Below are 20,506 nucleotides of genomic sequence, written 5' to 3'. Positions count from 1 at the left end.
TTACTGTATTTTCATAATCGGTAGAAATTGAAATCAAAACAGGTTTTTTTTTTTTTTTTCGATTAATTGAACAGCCGTTGCTAATGGTGTTTGCTCTATATGCTTACCATTCTAAACACTGTTTTTATTTATTTGGTCAATAATTGATCGATTAAACTCTGCTGTACTGCAGCTTCAGGGCAAATAATATCCAGGTAACGTTACATGAACTGGGCACAAAATGGAACATAAAACTTAATTTTCTTTTCTTTTTTGGTTTTTGGTAAAAGATTAACAAAGCGTGTATTCTAATGGAGGAAAAAGTTAGGACACCCTGCCCACTAATAGCGAGTGTTACTCCCTTTGGCTGAAATCACTTCAGCGAGATGCTTCTTGTTGCCATCTACCAGTCTCTGACATCCGTCGAAGGAAAGTTTGCCCCACTCCTCAATGCAAAATTGTTTCAGCTGTGAGATATATGCTGGGTTTCTTGCATGTACAGAATGTTTCAAGTCAGCCAACAGCATCTCAATGTGATTCAGATCTGGGCTTTGACTCGTCCAATACATTACTCTCCATTTCTTCGTTTTCAGCCAGTTCTTAGTGGATTTACTGGTATGCGTTTCCACTGTCACTTGCGGGGTTTGATCGTGCCTCGTTTGAGCTTCCTTGGGGCCAATGGCTAGGGTTTTTTGGCCCAACGAAAACCTGTGGAAACGCTGTGCTATTCTGACTTCGGTGCTACTGGCCCGAGGCTATGAGCCCCGCCCAGCCTGTTTTAAGATCTGGCTCACACTGGCCCGACAGAGGAAATACGGCTATTGTCCTGTTGCAGGATCCAGTTCCACTTCAGCTTTAATTTTTTACGGATAGTCTCACATGTTTCTCAAGCACCCCCTGATACACAGTAGAATTCATGGTGGATTCTATGATGGTGAGCTGGCCAGGTCCTGCTGCAGCAAAACACTCCCAAACCAGGACACTTCCACCTCCATGTTTTACAGTTGGTATGAGGTTCCTTTCCTGGAATGCTGTATTTGATTTACGCCAAACAAGTCCTTTATTTCAGTGTCCAAATAATTCAATTTTAGACTTATCTGTCCAAAGAACATTATTCCAGAAGTCCTGGCCTTTGTCTACATTCTCTCTGGCAAACTTAAGTCTGGCCTTTGTTTTTCTTAGAGAGCAGGGGTTTCCTCCTTGCACACCTCCCATGAAAGTTAAACTTCTATAGTCTCTTTCTGATTGCTGAGGCATGCACTTTCACATTAACAGTAGCAAGAGCCTGCTGTAGGTCCTGTGATTAAATTTTAGGTTTTTGTGACCTCTTTTAGCATCTTGCGGTCTGCTCTCGGGGAGAACTTGCTTGGGCGGCCAGACCCGGGCATGTTGATAGTTGTTTTGAATGTAGACTATTTTTCGGACAAGTGGAATGGCTGATTTCAAAATCTTTGGAGATCGTTTTATACAGGGTTCGTACAGATACTGTATAATGAAATTCCAGGAATTTTCAAGCACTATTTTGGGGATTTTCAAGGACTACAATCAGGTCTCACTTATCAAACATATACTTTATTTACTTTAAATTCTAAAAAAGGAAAATAGATGAATAAAAATTAAACAAGATGGTACAAATAAGGTACAGCACATTAAAGTATTCAATGACTGTGGCAACTCTAAGTATGAGAACATGAAAGTCACGGTACTCTGCAAAAAAAAACGTAAAAGTTTTAACTGTGACATGGTCATGACAAATACATTTATTAAAATATAGATTTATCCTTATTAAAGCTTCAAATGTTATTCAATCAAGAGCAGCAAGTGATTTTCTCTTTTTCTTTTGATTAACATTGAGACTGACAGCAGTGGGTTTATTAGACAGCTGTCTTTTTAAGACCTGACGCACATTTCGCGGATCTGACACAAATCCGGTTTTCCAGCTCTTGACCTTCATTTAAGTCTTTGAAACTCATTTAAGACTGTGCTTGCGAGGATACTCCCCAAAATTGTCATTTTGACAATTTTATGTTTCGTCCTCAAGTAATCAATGCGGTACTGGCGCGCACTGTCTGAGGAGAAGCGGCCTTTCTCTCGGTGTACGTGTGAGCAGCAAAGAATGCCTCTTCAGACAGCGCTTCTTCGGAAACGAATTGATTTCTACTTTGTTTCTTATCGCGCTTGAAAAACACTTGAATGAGAGCATGATCATATGCTATAACCAAACCAAAGAATGCCAGAAGAAAACGGATGGTGCTTTACTTAAACTGAAAATATTAATCACAAAAATAAAATGCTTACATGTTGCTCTGTGACTGTTGGGGTGAAATATTCTCGGACGGATGGTGGTCCAGTGCGTGCAACTGCACTGACATGACGCTCCCCTTGCATGTGACTCTTCAGTGCCGATTCGCCCATGTTTGAAATCTCGAGGGATTTGCGGCATATTTTACAATGTGCACGATGCACACTTTTAGGGTCTTCAAGAAGCCAATTTTTATATGGCTCCTTTTCCAGCCAAGCTGGATTAAATTTACACTTCCCCGGCATTTCTTCGTCTTACTCTTTACCATTTCGTAAATGTGCTCCAGGTAAGTGATGTCAGAACGAGCGAGTTAACGTATAAGGCGGGTAGAAGGAGGGGGATGGGCTGAGGCGTAGAAAAAAAATATACACTTCAAAATTGCTTTGTAAATTCATAAATATTGCCTTTAAATAATTCAAGCACTTTTCAATTACCTAGTCATTAATATGACTGTTTTCAAGGGTTTTCCAGGACTTAAATTTCAAAAAGTCAAATTCAAGTACTTCAAGCACTTTAAGCACCTTGTACAAACCCTGTTTATATCCCTTTCCAGACTCCTAAGCTTCTACAATCTTCTTTTTGAAGGACCCAGGTAGCTCTTTTGACCTCACCATGGTGTCCACTCTAACTTCATCAGCCAAGAGCACACCAAACCAAAAGTGTGAGATTGAAATAGGGCAACCTCCTCGTAACAATGTTCTAATCATGTGTACCTGATATGATACACCTGTGTGTGCTTTAAGCCAGTTTAAGTGGGAATAATTGTTGGGATGACCTAATTTTTACTTTCCACAATTTTTTTTGTAGTATTGCTTTACATTGATATGAAATATCCATATTTTCAAATATTTTAAAGAACACACAGGCTTCCATAGGGTGTGCTATTTTTTTCACATGACTGTAGGTGGATGGAAACCTAGCTAATGTTACTTTGAACATTTTACAACTCTGACTTGAAAAATGTCAAATGTTTAATACTTCTCACTGCAAAGACATTATAATCGAATGGTCCGTGTACACCAGTCAAAAGAATCCATCAAAATTATCATACTTATTGCTAATGTATCATTGTTCACATTGGTTTCCCTTTATATTAGGTCTTTTTGGCATTTTGAATGATTTAATGAAAATTATTATTTTTTATTTCATTTAGACCTGATGGAAGAGATCAATGAGATGGAAGAAGTGATTGAAGAAGGGAAGAAACATCATGACATCGAAACTGATGAAACATCTTTGAGTCCCTCGTGGGAACCAAGACCCGAAATATGTTTCATTTGCCCTCAGTGTGGAGAGATCTTCACATGTGAAGAAAGTCTTAATCTTCACACAAAATTTGAAAGTGGAATGCAGCCTTACGCATGTGATCTCTGCGAGAAGACTTTCAGTCAAAAAGCAAACCTGGCCAAACACATGAAAATCCACACTGACGAGAAGCCACACGCATGTGATCACTGTGGGAAGAACTTCAGAAATAAAGGAAACCTGAATGAACACATGAAAATCCACACCGGAGAGATGCCGTACATGTGTGATCAGTGCGGGAGGAAGTTCAGACATAAAGGAAACCTCAATACACACATGAGAATCCACGCCGGAGCGAAGTCCTGCATTAAAACCACTGAAGATAAACCGCACACATGCAGTCAGTGTGGAAAGAGATTCAGACACAAACATCTCCTCAATCAACACATGAGAATCCACACTGGAGAGAAACCGCACTCGTGTGATCACTGCGGGCAGAGTTTTACACGAAAACAGCTACTTAATGATCACATAAAGATCCACACGGGACAAAACCTGCACACCTGTGAACAGTGCGGGAAGAGTTTCAGGAAGTCCAGTGTTTTCAAAGTACATCTGCTCCATCATTCTAGAGACCGGATCTATAACTGTGACCAGTGCAGTAAAAGGTTTTTTAGGCCAGATAACCTGAGGGAGCACATGAAAACACATTCAGAGGAGAGGCCTTACGTGTGTTATTTGTGTGCAAAGAGCTTTAGACATCTGAATGGTTTAAAAATACACCAGAAACGACACAGTGGTGTGAGGGATCATACTTGCTCTGAGTGCGGAAAGACTTTCTTTACACTTTATGTACTGAAACAGCACCAGACCGTTCACACCGGAGAAAAACCTTACCAGTGTTCACACTGTGAGAAGAGATTCAGTATTTTAGGAAACCTGAAAAGACATGAGAGTGTCCACTCTAGATAGAGTCATATCACCCCCAGTCCTGTGAAGAGTTTCACCCGAGTATCTACTCAGTCATACGAAGAAGACATGTTCAGATCTGGTGCTTCTGTGTATGTGTGTGTGCATGGCTTCAGGAGAGAAACCCTACATTTGTGTTGTTTTATTTTCTTTCTTGTATACACATGCATTTATTGTCATTTTTGGTGTTTATATGTTTTGTAATTATAAAAAAAATTATGGCTTTTTTAATATTTTTCCTTCAACTGTAAAATGGAATATAAGTTTAAGATATAAGATAATGTCTTCATTGAAGGTTGTTAAAGGACTCGTACGATGCTGATAAAAAAAAAAACATTGGGTCTCATTCATGAAACACGAGCAAAACGAATTTTTGTGTAAATCGCGTGTAAAGTGGTTTTGGCGTAAATTTTCGGATTCATTAAAACGGTAGTATTTTCCAAATGTTAGTTGGTAAGAAAGAAATCTACACCTGCTCCCAGCCACGCGTAAATAGTGCGTTTAACGTCTGAACGTTTTGCACATTAATACGGATGCATTTTAATTCACCTTAATCGGGTACATATTTACACAGCATTTTGAAAATAATATTATATATATTAATTACATACGGTTTTTCTTTTAACTTTTATTATGAGAGCCAGTAATAGAATCTGTAATATGCTTCCAAACTTCCTTTTTTAGGACCTGATACGCCACTAGTACGCTTGAAAATAAAATGTGGCGTTTTGAATGAAATTCTGATAATAAAACTTCAATTTCTGCAGCTGAGAAATGTTTCTTTTTCAGTCGCTTTTGAGAAGACATGTTGAAATCCTTCGTTTGGGGTCATAATATGATGCTCATATATAGTTGTCAGTCGGATTTAATAGGCGGGATTTATGGTAATTGAGAGTGAGCGTGCACGCGTGTCCCATTTACGACTGATTGGAATTCATTAACACACACACACATTTCACTATCACATCTGATGTTTACGAAGTTTTTGTGAATCAGGAGAAGAGTTTTCGGGAAGTTCTCTTTACGCGCAAATCACTCAGATATTTACTCGTATATTTACGAATGTTTCATGAATGAGACCCATTGTTTTGAGTATTTGGTGTAATGAAATGTGTTTATGTAGTTTAAGGTAAAAACACATTATTTTCCACATACTGTACATTATAATGGTGAGCCAGTTGATCCAGGAGGCCAAGGAGACCAGAGGAGACCTAGCCGTACTCTGGCTGTATCTTACCTACGCCTACGAGTCTATACCCCACAAGCTGGTCAAAGAAACACTGACAAGACATCACGTGCCAGAAACGATCCGCAACCTCATTCTAGATTACTACAACCGTTTCAGATTGAGAGTTTCATCAGGAACGTTGACATCTGACTGGCAACGGCTAGAGAAGGGAATTATTACCGTATGTACAATCTCAGTACATCTCTTCGCTCTAGCCAAGTCCAGGTCCAAGTGGGCTATCGATTCGGCTTTACCCTGGAGGGGTCACACATTTCATCAATGACCGAAAGACCAGTTAAGAGCTTGGGGAAGATCTTTCACAGCTCCCTGAAGGACACAACCGCTGTCCGAGGAGTTCAAGGTCACTCGTACCAGGGAGGTCTTAATGTATTGAGGTTCATCCAATGCTAAAAACTCTTCAGCTGGAATCTGTGTTAAGGCAGGAAGGAAGTGGAAGGCTCAGGTTGCGGTGGACAGAGCGGAGGCACGGCTGAGGCATGGTGTCTTAGTTGGCAACGTGGCAGTGGGTCGTGCAGGCCTGGGCAGTTTCCCTAATCCACGTTACGATAAAGCAAAAGGGAGGGAGAAGCGTCAGTTGGTGCAGGACAAGGTGCAGACAGAGCTGGATGAAGACCGCCTGACCAAGATGGTCGGTATGCAACAGCAAGGCGTCTGGACTAGGTGGGAGAATGCAGAGCAGCGCAAGATTACCTGGGCAGAGTTGTGGAGCTCTGAACTAGACTTGTGCCGGTATTTGGTAATGTGATATATCTCTGTAATGAATATGTACAATACTGTTATCGTGGGCACTTCTAAATACCGCGAATAATTATATTACAAATTATCCTGAATCTGGAATGTATTTTGAGAATACTATTCCCATCAACTGGTCAAAGTGCACAACACTGCTGTATGCTGCTTGAAAGACTCTGTGTACTCTGATGTCAACAAGCACGTATAAGAAGCACATGGAGGAACACGTGAGGGACGAGCTGAATGAAAGCACATTCACTCTCTGACAGCAGATGGCGCTAAACTGCAGAAAATGTCCTTACCCTGGAAACCCCTTAAACAAGCTGGACTACTTTCTGAAACATTATTGCATTTTTAAAAAAGCCATTCAGATTTGTGTATTTAAATTTATTTATAGTAATGTTGCAACTGTATTATTTAATGAGCTAATATGAACTATGACTTGTATTTTATTTTTTATTTTTACAAAGATTAATAACTTATGTAGCAAATGTAGTTATTGTGAATGTTAATGGTTGACTAATGAGATTGTAAAGTGATACCTATGGGTCTTTTGCACTTTAATCTGTGTAAAACATTTAGCTTTATATATATTTTTTTGTTTTATTTAATTTAAATGTTCAATTATTTTTATTAGAAAAAAGTTAATTAACCCATTTAAACTAAATTTCAATACTGTGATAATACTGTTTACCATGATAAAAGCATGAGCAATTAATCGCAAGAGGAAAATTTTATACTGGCATATCCCTACTCTGAACCACTGCGCATCAAGTTCCTCATCAGTTCAGTGTATGATCTTCTACCTAACCCATCCAACCTTCACCGCTTGGTAGACTCACCACCATGCCAACTGTGCCAAAGGAGTGGCACACTAGAGCATATCCTCAGCTGCTGTCCAAAGGCGTTGGAGGATGGGCGGTTTCGCTGGCGACATGACCAAATCCTCAGGGCTTTGGGAGATACAATCACTGTAGCAATCCAGAGCAGTAAGTGTCAGCATCCCTCCAAGCAAACCATCTCCTTTGTCAGAGCTGGGGAGAAGGCATATCAGCAGCCATGCTCCCCAGGTGGGCTCCTCGCAAATGCAAGAACCTGGCATCTTCAAGTGGACCTGGGAAGGCAGCTCAAGTTCCCGAATCACATCCCGGTCACTTCACTCCGCCCAGATGTGGTGATAACATCTGAGTCGACTAGGCAGGTGGTCATGCAGTCCCCTGGGAAGACGAACTGGAGGAGGCAAATGAGCACAAGAGAGCCAAGTATGCTGAGCTGGTGGAGCAGTGCAGGAGTGGTGGCTGGAAAGCACGAAGTGAGCCAATGGAGGTTGGGTAAAAATGGGTTTTGCTGGACAGTCATTGCTCAGAACACTCAAAATCCTTGCAGTTAAAGGACATCTCTGAGGTTGCCAAAAAAGCCTCACGATGGCTGTGGATCTGGAGGGGAGATCCGTGGAGTCGCACGCCACTTGGACACAGGCTAATCACCCCCGGCAGGGTCGCCCCGGGGGCGAGGGTGTCTGTTGATCAAAGACCAGAAACACCAGTTGACTTGGGGTTTATCACTGACGACGTGTCCAAGCACCACCTTGAGGTGTATTTTAGAACTAGTTTCTCCGCTATGCCACGTTTTCTGAACCACGCTGATTTTATCAAAGCTCCATCTCTCTGAAAAGTGATGTGTGCTCTGATTGGCCAGCTAGTGACAAATCTAGCGACTTGGACATACATTATTTGGTCTCTTCACTCTTCAGTATTGCCACACGAGCGTGTGCTCTCTCTTTCCCAACGCACACCTCTCTCTGCATCTGCTCTGTTCAGCGAGCGCAGAAAGGAACAGCACTTTCAGTTAAAACAGACATTCTGTTGCTTGTATCCAGGCCCGGCTGCAGGATAAAATGACGAGGTGGAATGTGAAATTGTTGAGAGGGCTCAACTTTATTACACTATCAATGATTAATGCAACGACAGATTTTTAAATACAGGGCTCCCTAAAACACTCCATATGCAACTGCAGGTAACAAGAGACAAGAGTGTTGGTGCTCATCAAAAAATTTTAGCTGCATTTTGATGGCTGTCATCTTCATCAGCTGCACTCTCAATAACAGTTTCAGTGTCCTTTTTATGGTCTGAAATATGCTGCATATACTTTCTTATGTCCATTGTTGAATATTAATGATAATTCACATTTTAGCTGAATATGAATTGCTGATAAAATCACACGTTCAGATATTTGCTCGACGGACACCGAATGGTGTGGAGTTGGATAAAACCACGCCCCTTGCTTTAAATTTCAACAACTCTATTTTCCATGTGACTTAATACCCACATCAGGAAATCGCACAGTCGACAAAAATGACTCCCGAGAGTAATATTTTAAGGCAACAGTTATTTTAGAACGTCCCCCCTTAATGTTTCCATGGCAACGTGTCATATTTGTCATGTGAAACACCGCAGCCACAATAACACTGTATAACAGATGTAGGCTATCCTTCATTTCGTTTTTCCTTTTTTATTTGAAATATTAACAAACTTACTTACCATGTCATCAACTATCCTATATTCCGATTCTCAAATATGTGTAAGAGAGTGTGTTTGGACGTTTAAAAATCTTTATAACAATAGAGTAAACGTTATAATTAGCCTACTTCCACTGTGTTTATCTGATATGAAAAACACGTCGGCAAATTATATTTGAATAGATTGTTTTTGCTGTTTTCACAGACTCCAAATGTAGGCTATTGTTTTACCAGTGCTTAAGTGTAGTCTATTTAAATGTCTGAAATCTAAAATAAACATTATGAGGTTGAAAACACTGCATAGTTGTGATATGACAGCGCTGAGCTCGCCCGTCAGGACACCGTCTCTGGCTCAGTGCCAACCAACGCGACACTAGCACTTGCTTCCACAGACAACAGTGTGTATTTTACAAACTCCAAATGTAGGCTGTTGCTTTACCAGTGCTTATGTGTATTTAAATGTCTGAAATCTAAAATAAACATGAGGTTAAAAACACTGCATAGTCGTGATATATGACAGCTTTGAGCTCGTCCGTATCTGGCTCAGCGCCAACTAACGCGAAAGACGTTTGAATCTGGCAGAAATGTCACGAGTTACAGCACTGAACATTCTAAATCCCATGGGGATACGGTTAAATTATTATTTAACTCAAAAGGTTGAACATTTTATTTTTAACCATTAATAAAAAAATGAAACAGAGGGGCCACAAGTCAGATCTGAGGGGGCTTTGCCCCCTTGTGGCGCCGGGCCTGCTTCTAACTCTATTTTGCATGCAAGTATAGACCAGCGCTACTTTTGCGTCATTGAAGGTTAACGCCCCTTTTGGGGGGAAAACAAACGGATTCCCCTGATACAGAACTCGCTCTACTTTCTTGATAGCAAAAATGGCAGAAACATACACACTCTCTTTGCCGGCCGAGGACCGAGAGAGGTATTTAAAGAAGCTACTGGATACGGTGTTTACAGAGGTGTCCCTTTGAAATGGTTGAAAACTGGATTAATAACCCCACGCAGTGGCCAAATATGGACATCTAACCATTGTCGTTACCATTATCTCGTGGAATCACCAAGTAGCCTACTTTTGTCATTAACATACTCGCAGTATGATAAACTAGACGATGAGGCCATGTCAAGAGGAGTCGGTGGTTTACTTGGATCATATTTCACTTGATTTAATATATTGACAGTTTTGTTATAGTTAGAAATACGAAGCTGCTAGAAGCTACGTGATTAACGTTAGCTCTCATTAGGCATGCTACCTTGGCTGTTAACTGATTTTAAGTTTCAAATATTCGCAGGCTAGGACTAAACAATATAACTATTATACAATATCTGTTTGTAATTGTGTCTGACAGGCCTGTACACATCAGAAACAATGAAAAACAAAAGGTCCCTGGAGTGAGCTCTGTATCAGGAATCCGTTTGTTTTCCCCCAAAAAGGGGAATTACCCTTCGATGACGCCAAAGTAGCCTTGGTCTATAGCCGAAATCACATGACTCTTAGTCATATGTTTACTTGATTTCATTAGACAATGTCGTGAATAGGATTTCAGTGCAGATTAACATCTTTGAGAGCTGGTTATGTAGTCTTACTGGACCGTGTTTCAGTCATTATAATATTAATTCCTTTGTCTGACAACAGAAATATAAAAATAAATAAATTAAAACCATTTTATTGAGAATTTGGCTGCATTAAAATGCAGTATGTGAGTACAGGGAGGCAACATGATGCGGGGGCGTGTTAGAACGAGTTGTTTTAAGGGGGTGTGGACAAGTCTTAACTAGAGCTGTAGTCAAGTCCGGCTTTGTCGAGTCCAAGTCAAGTCCAAGTCCAGGACTAGTCGAGACCGAGTCAAGACCGAGTCCAAAGAGGTTCAAGTCCAAGTCAAGTCCAAGTCCAAAAGTTTCGAGTCCAAGTCCAAGACCGAGTCCAAATGAAAGAAAAAAGGGTCCTCTTCAAGACCACATACTTAACTACTGATAATGTTTGTGATGCGAGAGACAGCATATCTCCTATTCTAAGAAAATCATTTTACATTATTATTTGTAATGATCAATAAGCATGTGCAAAGTAACAACTCTGTAGGACAGGGGTCTCCAAACTACATCCTGGATGGCCAATGTCCTGAAAAGTTTAGCTCCAACTGGCCTTAAAACACCTGGAAGATTAGTGTGTCTAGTAAGAGCTTGATTAGGTTCAAGTGTGTATAATTAGGGTTAAAGCTAACAGGGGCATTAAACAAGATCCCGGGCCCTATGCATAGGCAGTCCTGATGGGCCCCCATGGCCCCCACCCATGAAAATATCCAGGTAAAAAATATATATTTCAGATTCATACTTTTCAAGGGCCCTCTCTTCCTTTGGGGCCTTGCTAATGAGTACTGGTTTTACCCCCAGTCCGACCCTGGGAGCTAAACTTGGATAAACAAACAAAGTTTGGAACTGTAAGGTCAAATCATTTTTATGTACTTTATTTTTTGTTGACATTATATCTGTGGTCAAAAATGTATATGACTATGCCTAATTGGCACAGTGCACAGACACACGCAAAGCTCGGGATATGACAAATGCGCGCAGCAAGGCTAGAACGGATACGTTTGGCTCTACTGGCCATGCGCACATAAATACAGCGAAATTTTTGTCATACTGTGCTAGTGCTTGCATAGACTAGTCGAGCTCTGTCGGAAACAATCGACTACTCCAGCATGCATTAACCATAATGCATACAAAGTGTTTGCAAGTACGACGTGAATTTTAGAATTACAATATTGCATGGAGCTGTTACTATATGACCTTATCTAAAAATAAAATATGTAATAATTAGGGTTGTGCCTGAAGGCGAATGCCTTATTCGGAATGGCAAGTATAATGGCTTAAAAAACGAATAACGCTCAAGGAATAATTCTGCCTGAATACTCGGCTAAAGCTGACACAGTCTGGTGTTTGCTAGATAACAGGTGAGCCAGGGGATCAGCGCCAGATGTGAATGAATGTAAACTTTATGAGTGAAAAGAGCACAAATCACCGCATTGTTGTCGCCTCTCTGTTTATCTCTCAGAAATCAGAGCGTTGCAAGAGTAATTTTACCTATAATAATACATCATAGCTACACGTTATATTATTTGTATATATTTAAAAGGCAAATTTTGAAAGCTTAGGCTACCATGATACGAAGCACAGCGCGCTCACAATCAAACAGCCGCGCTGCGCGTCTCAGTCTCTCAAAAACCAAATCAGTTCTCTCTCAACAGTAGGCTAATAATCAGCTTACGGATACATTGTCTACTTGTCCTACATGTTTGCATATTTACCTTTTGCTGGTTTGCGCGGAACACACACATCTGTTTAGTGAAGTTCATTAACATTAAGACTCACTCAAAGTGTTCTGCGTAATGAAAATGTGTGCATCGAATGAATTCAGTCGTGTTCAAATGATCACTAAACGTTTGTCATGACATCTCTCTGCTTGCATGATAAATATTATTTTAGAAATTAATAATTATTTCAGTTTAACACGACATACTTGTTCAGTGATAACTACGAAAAAATATATAAAAAGTCATAACAGTCTTATCAAGTAACTGTACGATGTTGTATCCGAATGCAGATAGGAAAAATTTTGTGATTGTTACAGATACAAATACTGGCTGTTACATGACAATTTAAATATGTAATGTCATATATAAAGTTTTTAAAATTTGCATATGTAATTGTTGCATAAGGCTATACATTAATACGTGTTTATTGATAAAAAAAAAAAAAGGCTATCTAGGTGTAGACGTAAATAAAACACAATCTAACAGGTAAAAAAATAAATTAGAAACATCTAAACTTTTCAGGTCGCAGTAAGTGCACCGCTGGTCATGCACATCCTTTCCCGGGAGAAACAGATGATCATAGTTGTACAAGGATAGCCATTTTTTAAATGAATCTATTAGCAGAGCTACTGCAAGTGATTTTAAGTGCTGGAATTCCATTTATTCTTTGCTGAAACTTCTGCGTCATCATGAAGAGCGGGTCATGGTTGCCCAGCAACAGCAGACGACACTGGAGCGCGAGCGCAGATTACAGAGTGCTTTGGAAATAAGGAGAGCGGCGCGCCTAGCGTTTTCCACACGTTTTCAGTCGCGACATCATGCAAATGTGGTTTTGTTTTGAAGGAGAAATGTTTTATTTAATTTTTTTGCTGGACTCGGTCGAGACCAACTAGAAGACTTGGCGAGTCCAATGGCCAAGTCCGAGTGCAAATTCCAAGACCGGACTCGAGTACTACAGCCCTAGTCTTAACCTTTATAAAGAATATATTTTTGGATTTGATACTTTAGTCTTTGTGTTTTTAAAGATCTTCTTTATTCACCAACAGCTTGTAACACTCCAAAGAGAAAAGAAAACTTGAAATCGCATCATATGACCCCTTTATCATCACTGTTAAATCTGATGTTGTGAAGCTATAATTTTCCTTTGCTACGGCTTGTGGTATAATAACACTTGTTGGATTTTTGCTGGTCGTTTTTATCATCATTACTTCTACACCTGATTCTGCCCTTGTCTGCCTCTTCACAGTCAACTTTCTGACAGATAAAGACTGTTAATACAGTTCTAGGAACAAGACTTGCTGTTAACAGGTTTGGGGTATAAGGTAACTGCTGACTGCTTGTTTGAATGCCAGACAAAACATATTTTTGACAGATTTTTAATTGGCCGGGGTCAGACTTAATCTAACATTTCAAACCAGACCCAGTAATATGTCAAGCAATAAAGCCCAGTAATGGAAAAATGCTTATGTTTATGTTATGCTTATGTTGAAACTGAGGAATTTCAAAATATTAATTTAATCTATAAGCTGCATGAACAGCAGGTTCCAGTAGTAGAATTCATCTAACAAAATTAGCAAAAATAATCCCCACGGTTAAAAAAAGTCTGTATAACTTTAAAACAGATCATCATACTCAAGTAAAAGTACAGATATCTTACCAGAAAATGACTTTGGTAGAAGTTGAAGTCACTGTTTGGAATATTACTTGAGTAAAAGTCTTAAAGTATGTGATATGTATTGAACTTAAGTACAAAAAATTTAAATCTTATATGTACTTAAGTATTGAAAGTAAAAGTACAAGTTAGTGGGAAAAAAGTTAAAATAAATAAATGTTTACGGTAAATTAAACTTTGATAAAAAAGATATAATGTAAACCTGTTTACAGTAATTTACTTTAAAAATAATAGCTGTAAATGTAAACTTGTTTCACGGTAAACTACTTTAAGAAATAACAAATATACTTTAAACCTAAGTACAGTCTATCTCCGTAATAAATACAACTGTATGAAATATTTTATTGTAAAGTTCAGTTTTACAGAAAACAGCTGTGGTTGCCAGAATTTATCCGTAAATAAAACAGTACAATACATAAGTAATTACAGTTAGTTCCCATAGATTTTAAAGTCAACAAACAGTCAGGACATTGTAAATTACTAAATAAACTAATACCACCAATTGTAAATTGGTTTTCACCAATTGAATTTTTTTTTTCTTCTTCATACAGGCACTGTGTTATAATAATTAGAGCTGATCCAGTAACTTGTTCAGTATACTCACAAACTTGAGTCTTGGAAAAAAAAATGCACGTGTCCATAATAAATGATGGATAACCAATGGTGGCATAAACATCATTCAGCGACACTTGCTCTGGTTGAACAATTCCAAGTCCACACTTGACTGAAGATACGGGACAGTGTTTGTTCAAAAAACTGGAAACGTAAATACCTAAATACACAGTTTCCTCCACTTAAGCAATCCGAAAATCATCATATTTGTTTCAAATCTTCAGCTGACATCAGTTACCTGACAAATACAATCACTTAACTATACCATTTCTTACCAATTATCCTTAAGACTGGTGTCTGAATTACTGGCTCCAGACTTCTTGACAATGTTCTGAAAACTGGGATTTTGAGCAGGTGTTGTTTTGTTCATGGTGTTTGGACATGATCCTCTCTGCAAACAGAAAAAAAAATTATAATAATTATGCATACATTTTTGTGTGTGTGTGTGTTTGTATGTTGTCAATAGACATTATTCACAGTGCCATCTTTGATTTTTTACATTATTGGTGATCTACAAACTTCATACAGGTTTTTACAGCAGATGCCACACGGTAAGCCTAACCCTCACAGCCTCGCTTTTATACCCGTCATGGCAATGTGCTGAATAGGGTGCATTAATGTTTTAGAAAGAAAATTCCAACTTTCAAAAAAACAATCTGGATCAGCCAAGAAAACTGCAGGTGACGGTTTGTCTAGCAATGTTGACAAACTGATAGTAATATGATATTAAAAGAGACCGTACACCAAGATTGTTAAAGCAACATGCCGATTTATTGGGACTTTAGCTTATTCGCTGTATCCTCCAGAGTTAGATTTGTCCATACACCCACCGCTAACCTAGCTTAGCACAAAGACTGGAGGTAAACGGCTCCAGCTAGCATACTGCTCCCAATAAAAACACAGCCATCTTCTAACTGTATACATACTGGGAACTATATTCTCAGAAGGTGAAGCACTGCTACTTCTGTGGAGTGATTAGCACAACACTGAGCAAACTCTCTGCTCCTCACCACGGGGTTCTCAGGTTACTTACGCATTTTCATTTGCTAGAACGTGTTTTAGCTTAATGTTGTGAGAAAGAGTGAGAAAGAAACAGAGAAAGACAGTGTGTAAGAGACAAATGGATAGAGACAGTAAAGACAACCTCGTCACCCTTCCTGGTGTGAAGCATGAGCCCTATTGTATACATACGTAGCTGATTTTGCATTTCTTAACACTTTCTGTGATGGAGTGTATAGGTGAACCTGACCAGTGTGATTTATTTTACAAGATAGCACTGCACACACAGTGCTGGAATCCAGTGCCATTCGGTTGGATGTAACTATCCTGCTCACCATGCTAAACTCCCTTTCTGAGCTTTTATCAATTAGCTCCTCTCTGAGCCTATCCTCATTCATGAGAAACTGTGGGACACAGAGAAAGAAAACAAATTCATTTATCATAACCTTCAAGGTAGATCCTGCCAGCTTAATATCTCTGATTTCTTAGTTTAAAACATTCAGAAATTCAGATTTACCATACAAAATACGTTATCCCTACCAGTGTCTGGACTTATCTCCATTCCAGATCCAGGGTCTAGTATTCTCAAGTCCTTCAGTGGCTGGGAATCAACTGGAAAACAAACCAACATCTTGCGTAAAACTTCTTCGCAGAAAGCTCTCACAGTTCTACATGAAATAGATTTAAAAAAAAACATGGATTTGTGTTAGACATTTATTTCAATGTGGGTTAGAACAGAAGATGAACATTATAATTATATTGTACAAAATAAATCACTTACTGAAAGAATTTGTTTTTAGTTGGAACAGGGAACTCTGTGTCCCCCCAAATGAAGAGGTCCTCGTCTGCCAATTGATGTCCCTCTCCAAAGTTCACTTCTTTGAGAGGGACATCCATAATCGCCTTTACTGTCAGTTAACACGATAACAGTTATACAGGTGAGTGAGAGAAAAGGGTGCATGTCTACATGTATGAGTTTTAGCTGTTGTCAAAGTGGATGTATATGGCCTCCAGTGTGTCTTACACACGGCAGCTTTGCAGCTGGACTAGGTGCAGATGCAGCCGAGATCTTGCACATACGGCTGGTTTGTTTTAACCCTACTTATTACTGAGCTGTGCCTGCCTTTCATGACACTTGTGTTATCGGAATTGAGCGCAATCAGATTTTTTAGGGAATGCAACGATTCCTAAAACCAGGAAAGATAAGGAAAATGGAGCCACAATGTCTTTAAAAAAACGTGTACTTTCTACACTCTACAGTGTGAGGGAGAAACAGAGTGTGTGTGTGTGTGTGTGTGTGAGAGAGAGAGAGAGAGAGAGAGAAAGAGACAGTGTGTGTGTTTGTGTGTGTGAGAGAGTGTGTGTGTGAGCGAGAAAGACAGTGTGTGTATGTAAGAGAGAAAGAGACTGTGTGTGTGTGTATGCATGTGTGTGGTTTGTTTTTGTTTTTTTCTGCCACTGTCAATGAGGATGGTCATTCTGGTCTTATTGGACTGGTTATTTTGATCAATGATTGTATATCATTCGCAGGAAAACTCTCAAAAACAAACAAAGAAATCAGTTATTTGTTTTCATTCTAAAATCAGCAATGGTCGCTGCAGAACATAGGACCCGCCCCTTTGTGTACCCTCAGAAGAGCTACCCACTCTAGCTCTGCAACATATTTTGGATTTTTTTTTTGATAATTAGGCATACCTAAATTTAAAAGAGCGTAAACAGAAAAAAATGGTGTAATTTTACACCATTTAATTTTTCATCATTTGCTCCAGGAGCTGCGTCTGGATGACGGGCGCTTTCAGCGGTACTTCTGCCTGTCTCGCGCCCAATTTGATGATCTGTTGTCCCGCGTCGGAGCAAGGATCACCCTCCAGGACACCAACTACAGGCGCTCTATCACAGGTGCGGAGCGCCTGTCCATCTTTCTTTGGTTAGTGAATGTGTAGGTATTTTAAATTTAGTATATTATATATATTAAATACAGTATGCTAAATACGCTATTCTATCAATGTTTCTCAAACTACGGAAACCACTGTTGGTACTCTTTCTAGTGATAATCAGTAGGTCTTTGTAAAGTCCTGATTTAGTTTTATTTAGACCTGATTTTGTTCTGGTATAATCGTGGTTTAGACCTGGTTGAGTCCTAGGTTTGTCGTGGTTTTTCAGTCACAGTTTATTCTTTGTTAATTTGGGATTTAGGCTTCCTTTAAATTCTATGAAGTGGTTCTATTGCAGTGTACTTATAATAATATTCTAATAATAATATATCATTATAATAAAATTATAATAATATTTATAACAATGTTTTCTAGGTTTCTTGCCACTGGGGACTCATTCAGGACCATAGCATCCAGCAACAGGGTTGGTGTCTCCACGGTGTGCCAGATCATCACCCCCGTAGTGACTGCCATCTGGTACTGCCTTGTGGAGGACTACATGGCTGTTCCCACTGGAGGTCCATCGCAGAGGGATTCCAGGAGCGGTGGAACTTCTCTCTGTGCTGTGGAGGGGTGGATGGGAAGCATGTGGTGATGAAGGCACCCCCCAACTCACGTTCCCATTTCCACAATTACAAGGGAACCTTCTCCATCGTTCTCCTTGCAGTTGTGGATGCGAAGTATCACTTCCGGGTGATCAATGTTGGGGGATATGGCAGGACCAGTGACGGTGGGATTCTGGCGAACTCCGCCTTTGGACAGGGTCCCCTGGCTGGCACACTTCATCTGCCTCCTGACCAGCCTCTACTTGGTGCTGAAGAAAGAAGACCCCAGCCCGCTGTCTTCGTGGCTGATGAGGCGTTCCCGCTGCGAAGGGAACCTCAGGCAGCCCTTCCCTGGACGCACCCTTCCTCTAGAGAGGCGTGTCTTCAATTACCGTCTATCCAGAGCCCGGCTGGTGGTGGAGAATGCTTTTGTCACCCTCACCTCACAGTGGAGGATGTACCGGCGGCTCATCGAGGTCCACCCTGAAATTGTGGAGAAGTGTGTGAAGGTGACATGTGTTCTCCACAACCTAATGAGGTGTTCGGAGGGGAGAGAGGCACCTGCTGTGAGGGGCACGGGACAAGTTGGAGAGGAACCGCTGCCAGGTCTGGGTTGGGTTGCAGCAAAACTACTCCTACAGAGAGGCAGTCCGGGTGAGGGACATCTACATGGCTCGTTTTTCCGTGAAGGGAGCAGTAGAATGGCAGCCGACAGAGTAGTGTTTGAAGTCTTACTCACGACTTCCCCAAAACGGCTATTTTAAGAGCCACCCAGAAACCTATAAAGAGCATAACTATCTTTAGAGTTTTACCTCTATTATTAATACACACTCTATTATTAAAAAACACTTCATGACAACCGGAAGCGGTTCCGGTTCCGGTTGAGTGAACGCCGTGCGTGTGTGTCTGCCGCTACTCACCGGGTCTCCTCTATTCTAATCTATCCTGCTGGACTTCTTTGTGTCGTTTTTTCTTTTTTTTTTTTCGTGTGTCGTGCCAACCCGTGGATTACTGTTACAAACTTTGCTACAATTTGCCGTGGATTACTGCTACAAACTTTGCCACAATCTCCGTTGTTGTTGTGTCAATCCGTGGACTACTGCTACAAACTTTCCATCCGTGGAGTATTGCTACAAACTTTCAATCCTTGGACTATTGCTACAAACTCTCCATCTGTGGACTATTGCTACAAACGTTGATACACACTGCTCCTTCTGTTCTGTTTGCTATGGCCCAGCACACCGGCTCCTTTCCTGCATGAGCTTTCTTCCTCGCTCCCTTCACTGCGACTACTTGTGGTGAGTGTGTTTTTACCCACCTGCCTCATTTTTGTCCCTAGTCTGTTTTGTGGTCTGCGTACTGCACTACGCTGATTACATCTCGGACTGGTTTGTGTTGTGAGCCTGGTCGGCTAACATGTAGCATTAGCGGGGTGTTGCTGTGTTGCTTGTGTGAACTTTACTCTGTCGCTTTGCTGTTGTTGCGTGTGGAAACTTTACTGTGTCGACACTGTCGCTGTCATGTTTTCCGCTGGCAGCTGTACTAAAGTCCTCTTACCTTGCTCTATACTGTGTGTGTATGTTTTTTACAATTTGGAAATGGAGCATGTTTACACCCCTGCTACTCTCAAACTGTTGCGTTGCTACACCCCCTTGGACTCGACGCTGTATAAACTCTGCAGCTCGCTCGGTATTATTCGTCGTCCACGTTATATTCATCGCGGCAAAAGAGGACCGACTCTTATCTACGGACATGATGCGCTCATTCCAACGACATACACGCCCGATTGTTGTAGGCGACCCCAGCATAAGAACAGGGGAATTAACTTTGGAAATCTCCGTCACCCCTCCAGACTGTCTGCTTCTGCCTCGACGTCAAATCAGAACTTTAATATTGCCCATCTAAATGTGCGATCAATCGCAAACAAAACGTCCCTAATGAATGATCTTATCCTTGACAAAAAGTGGAATTTGTTTTGTATCTCAGAGACTTGGCAGCAACCTGGCGATTGTATTCATTTAAATATGCTGACTCCCCCTGGCTATTGTTATATATCCAAACCAAGATTGGTAGGGAGAGGAGGCGGTTTGGCGGTAGTACACCGCTCTGACCTGTCTGTTAAAGAACTCAGGCCTTTTGAAGTGACATCTTTTGAATACATTGCTGTAAAGGTTGTTACTATACCCTTACTATTACTGTTAATCTACCGCCCCCCCAAACCATCTGCAAATTTTCTGTCTGAATTGAATGAACTTCTCATAGTAATTTCATCTCTCTGTTCTGCCATGATTATGTTAGGGGATTTTAACATACATGTGGATATAAACTGTTCTTACACCTCGGAGTTTAACTCTGTACTGGATTGTTTTAGTTTAACACAGCATGTTAACTTTCCTACTCACACTCATGGCCACACTCTGGATCTGCTCTGC

At 40.4% G+C, this 20,506-nt stretch overlaps 1 protein-coding gene and 1 pseudogene across 7 annotated transcripts in view; both read left to right on the top strand.

Annotated features, from left to right (window-relative positions):
* LOC127952766 (gastrula zinc finger protein XlCGF8.2DB-like) overlaps positions 1-6,072 on the top strand; it is a 94,546-nt gene extending 88,474 nt beyond the window's left edge. For all 7 annotated transcript variants that reach the window (XM_052551490.1, XM_052551491.1, XM_052551492.1 and 4 more), the window contains one exon: positions 3,435-6,072. In XM_052551490.1, coding sequence (XP_052407450.1) covers positions 3,435-4,498 — 1,064 coding nt within the window. In that variant the 3' untranslated portion in view covers positions 4,499-6,072. The remainder of the gene's footprint in view (positions 1-3,434) is intronic.
* On the top strand, positions 6,003-9,499 carry LOC127953053 (uncharacterized; annotated as a pseudogene).
* Positions 9,500-20,506: the final 11,007 nt, after the last annotated feature.

This window comes from Carassius gibelio, chromosome B3 (assembly GCF_023724105.1).
Source record: "Carassius gibelio isolate Cgi1373 ecotype wild population from Czech Republic chromosome B3, carGib1.2-hapl.c, whole genome shotgun sequence".
In the NCBI taxonomy this organism is placed as follows: Eukaryota; Metazoa; Chordata; class Actinopteri; order Cypriniformes; family Cyprinidae; genus Carassius; species Carassius gibelio.
Note: the sequence above shows the minus strand (reverse complement) of the source record. Positions and strands in the feature narration are given on the sequence as shown.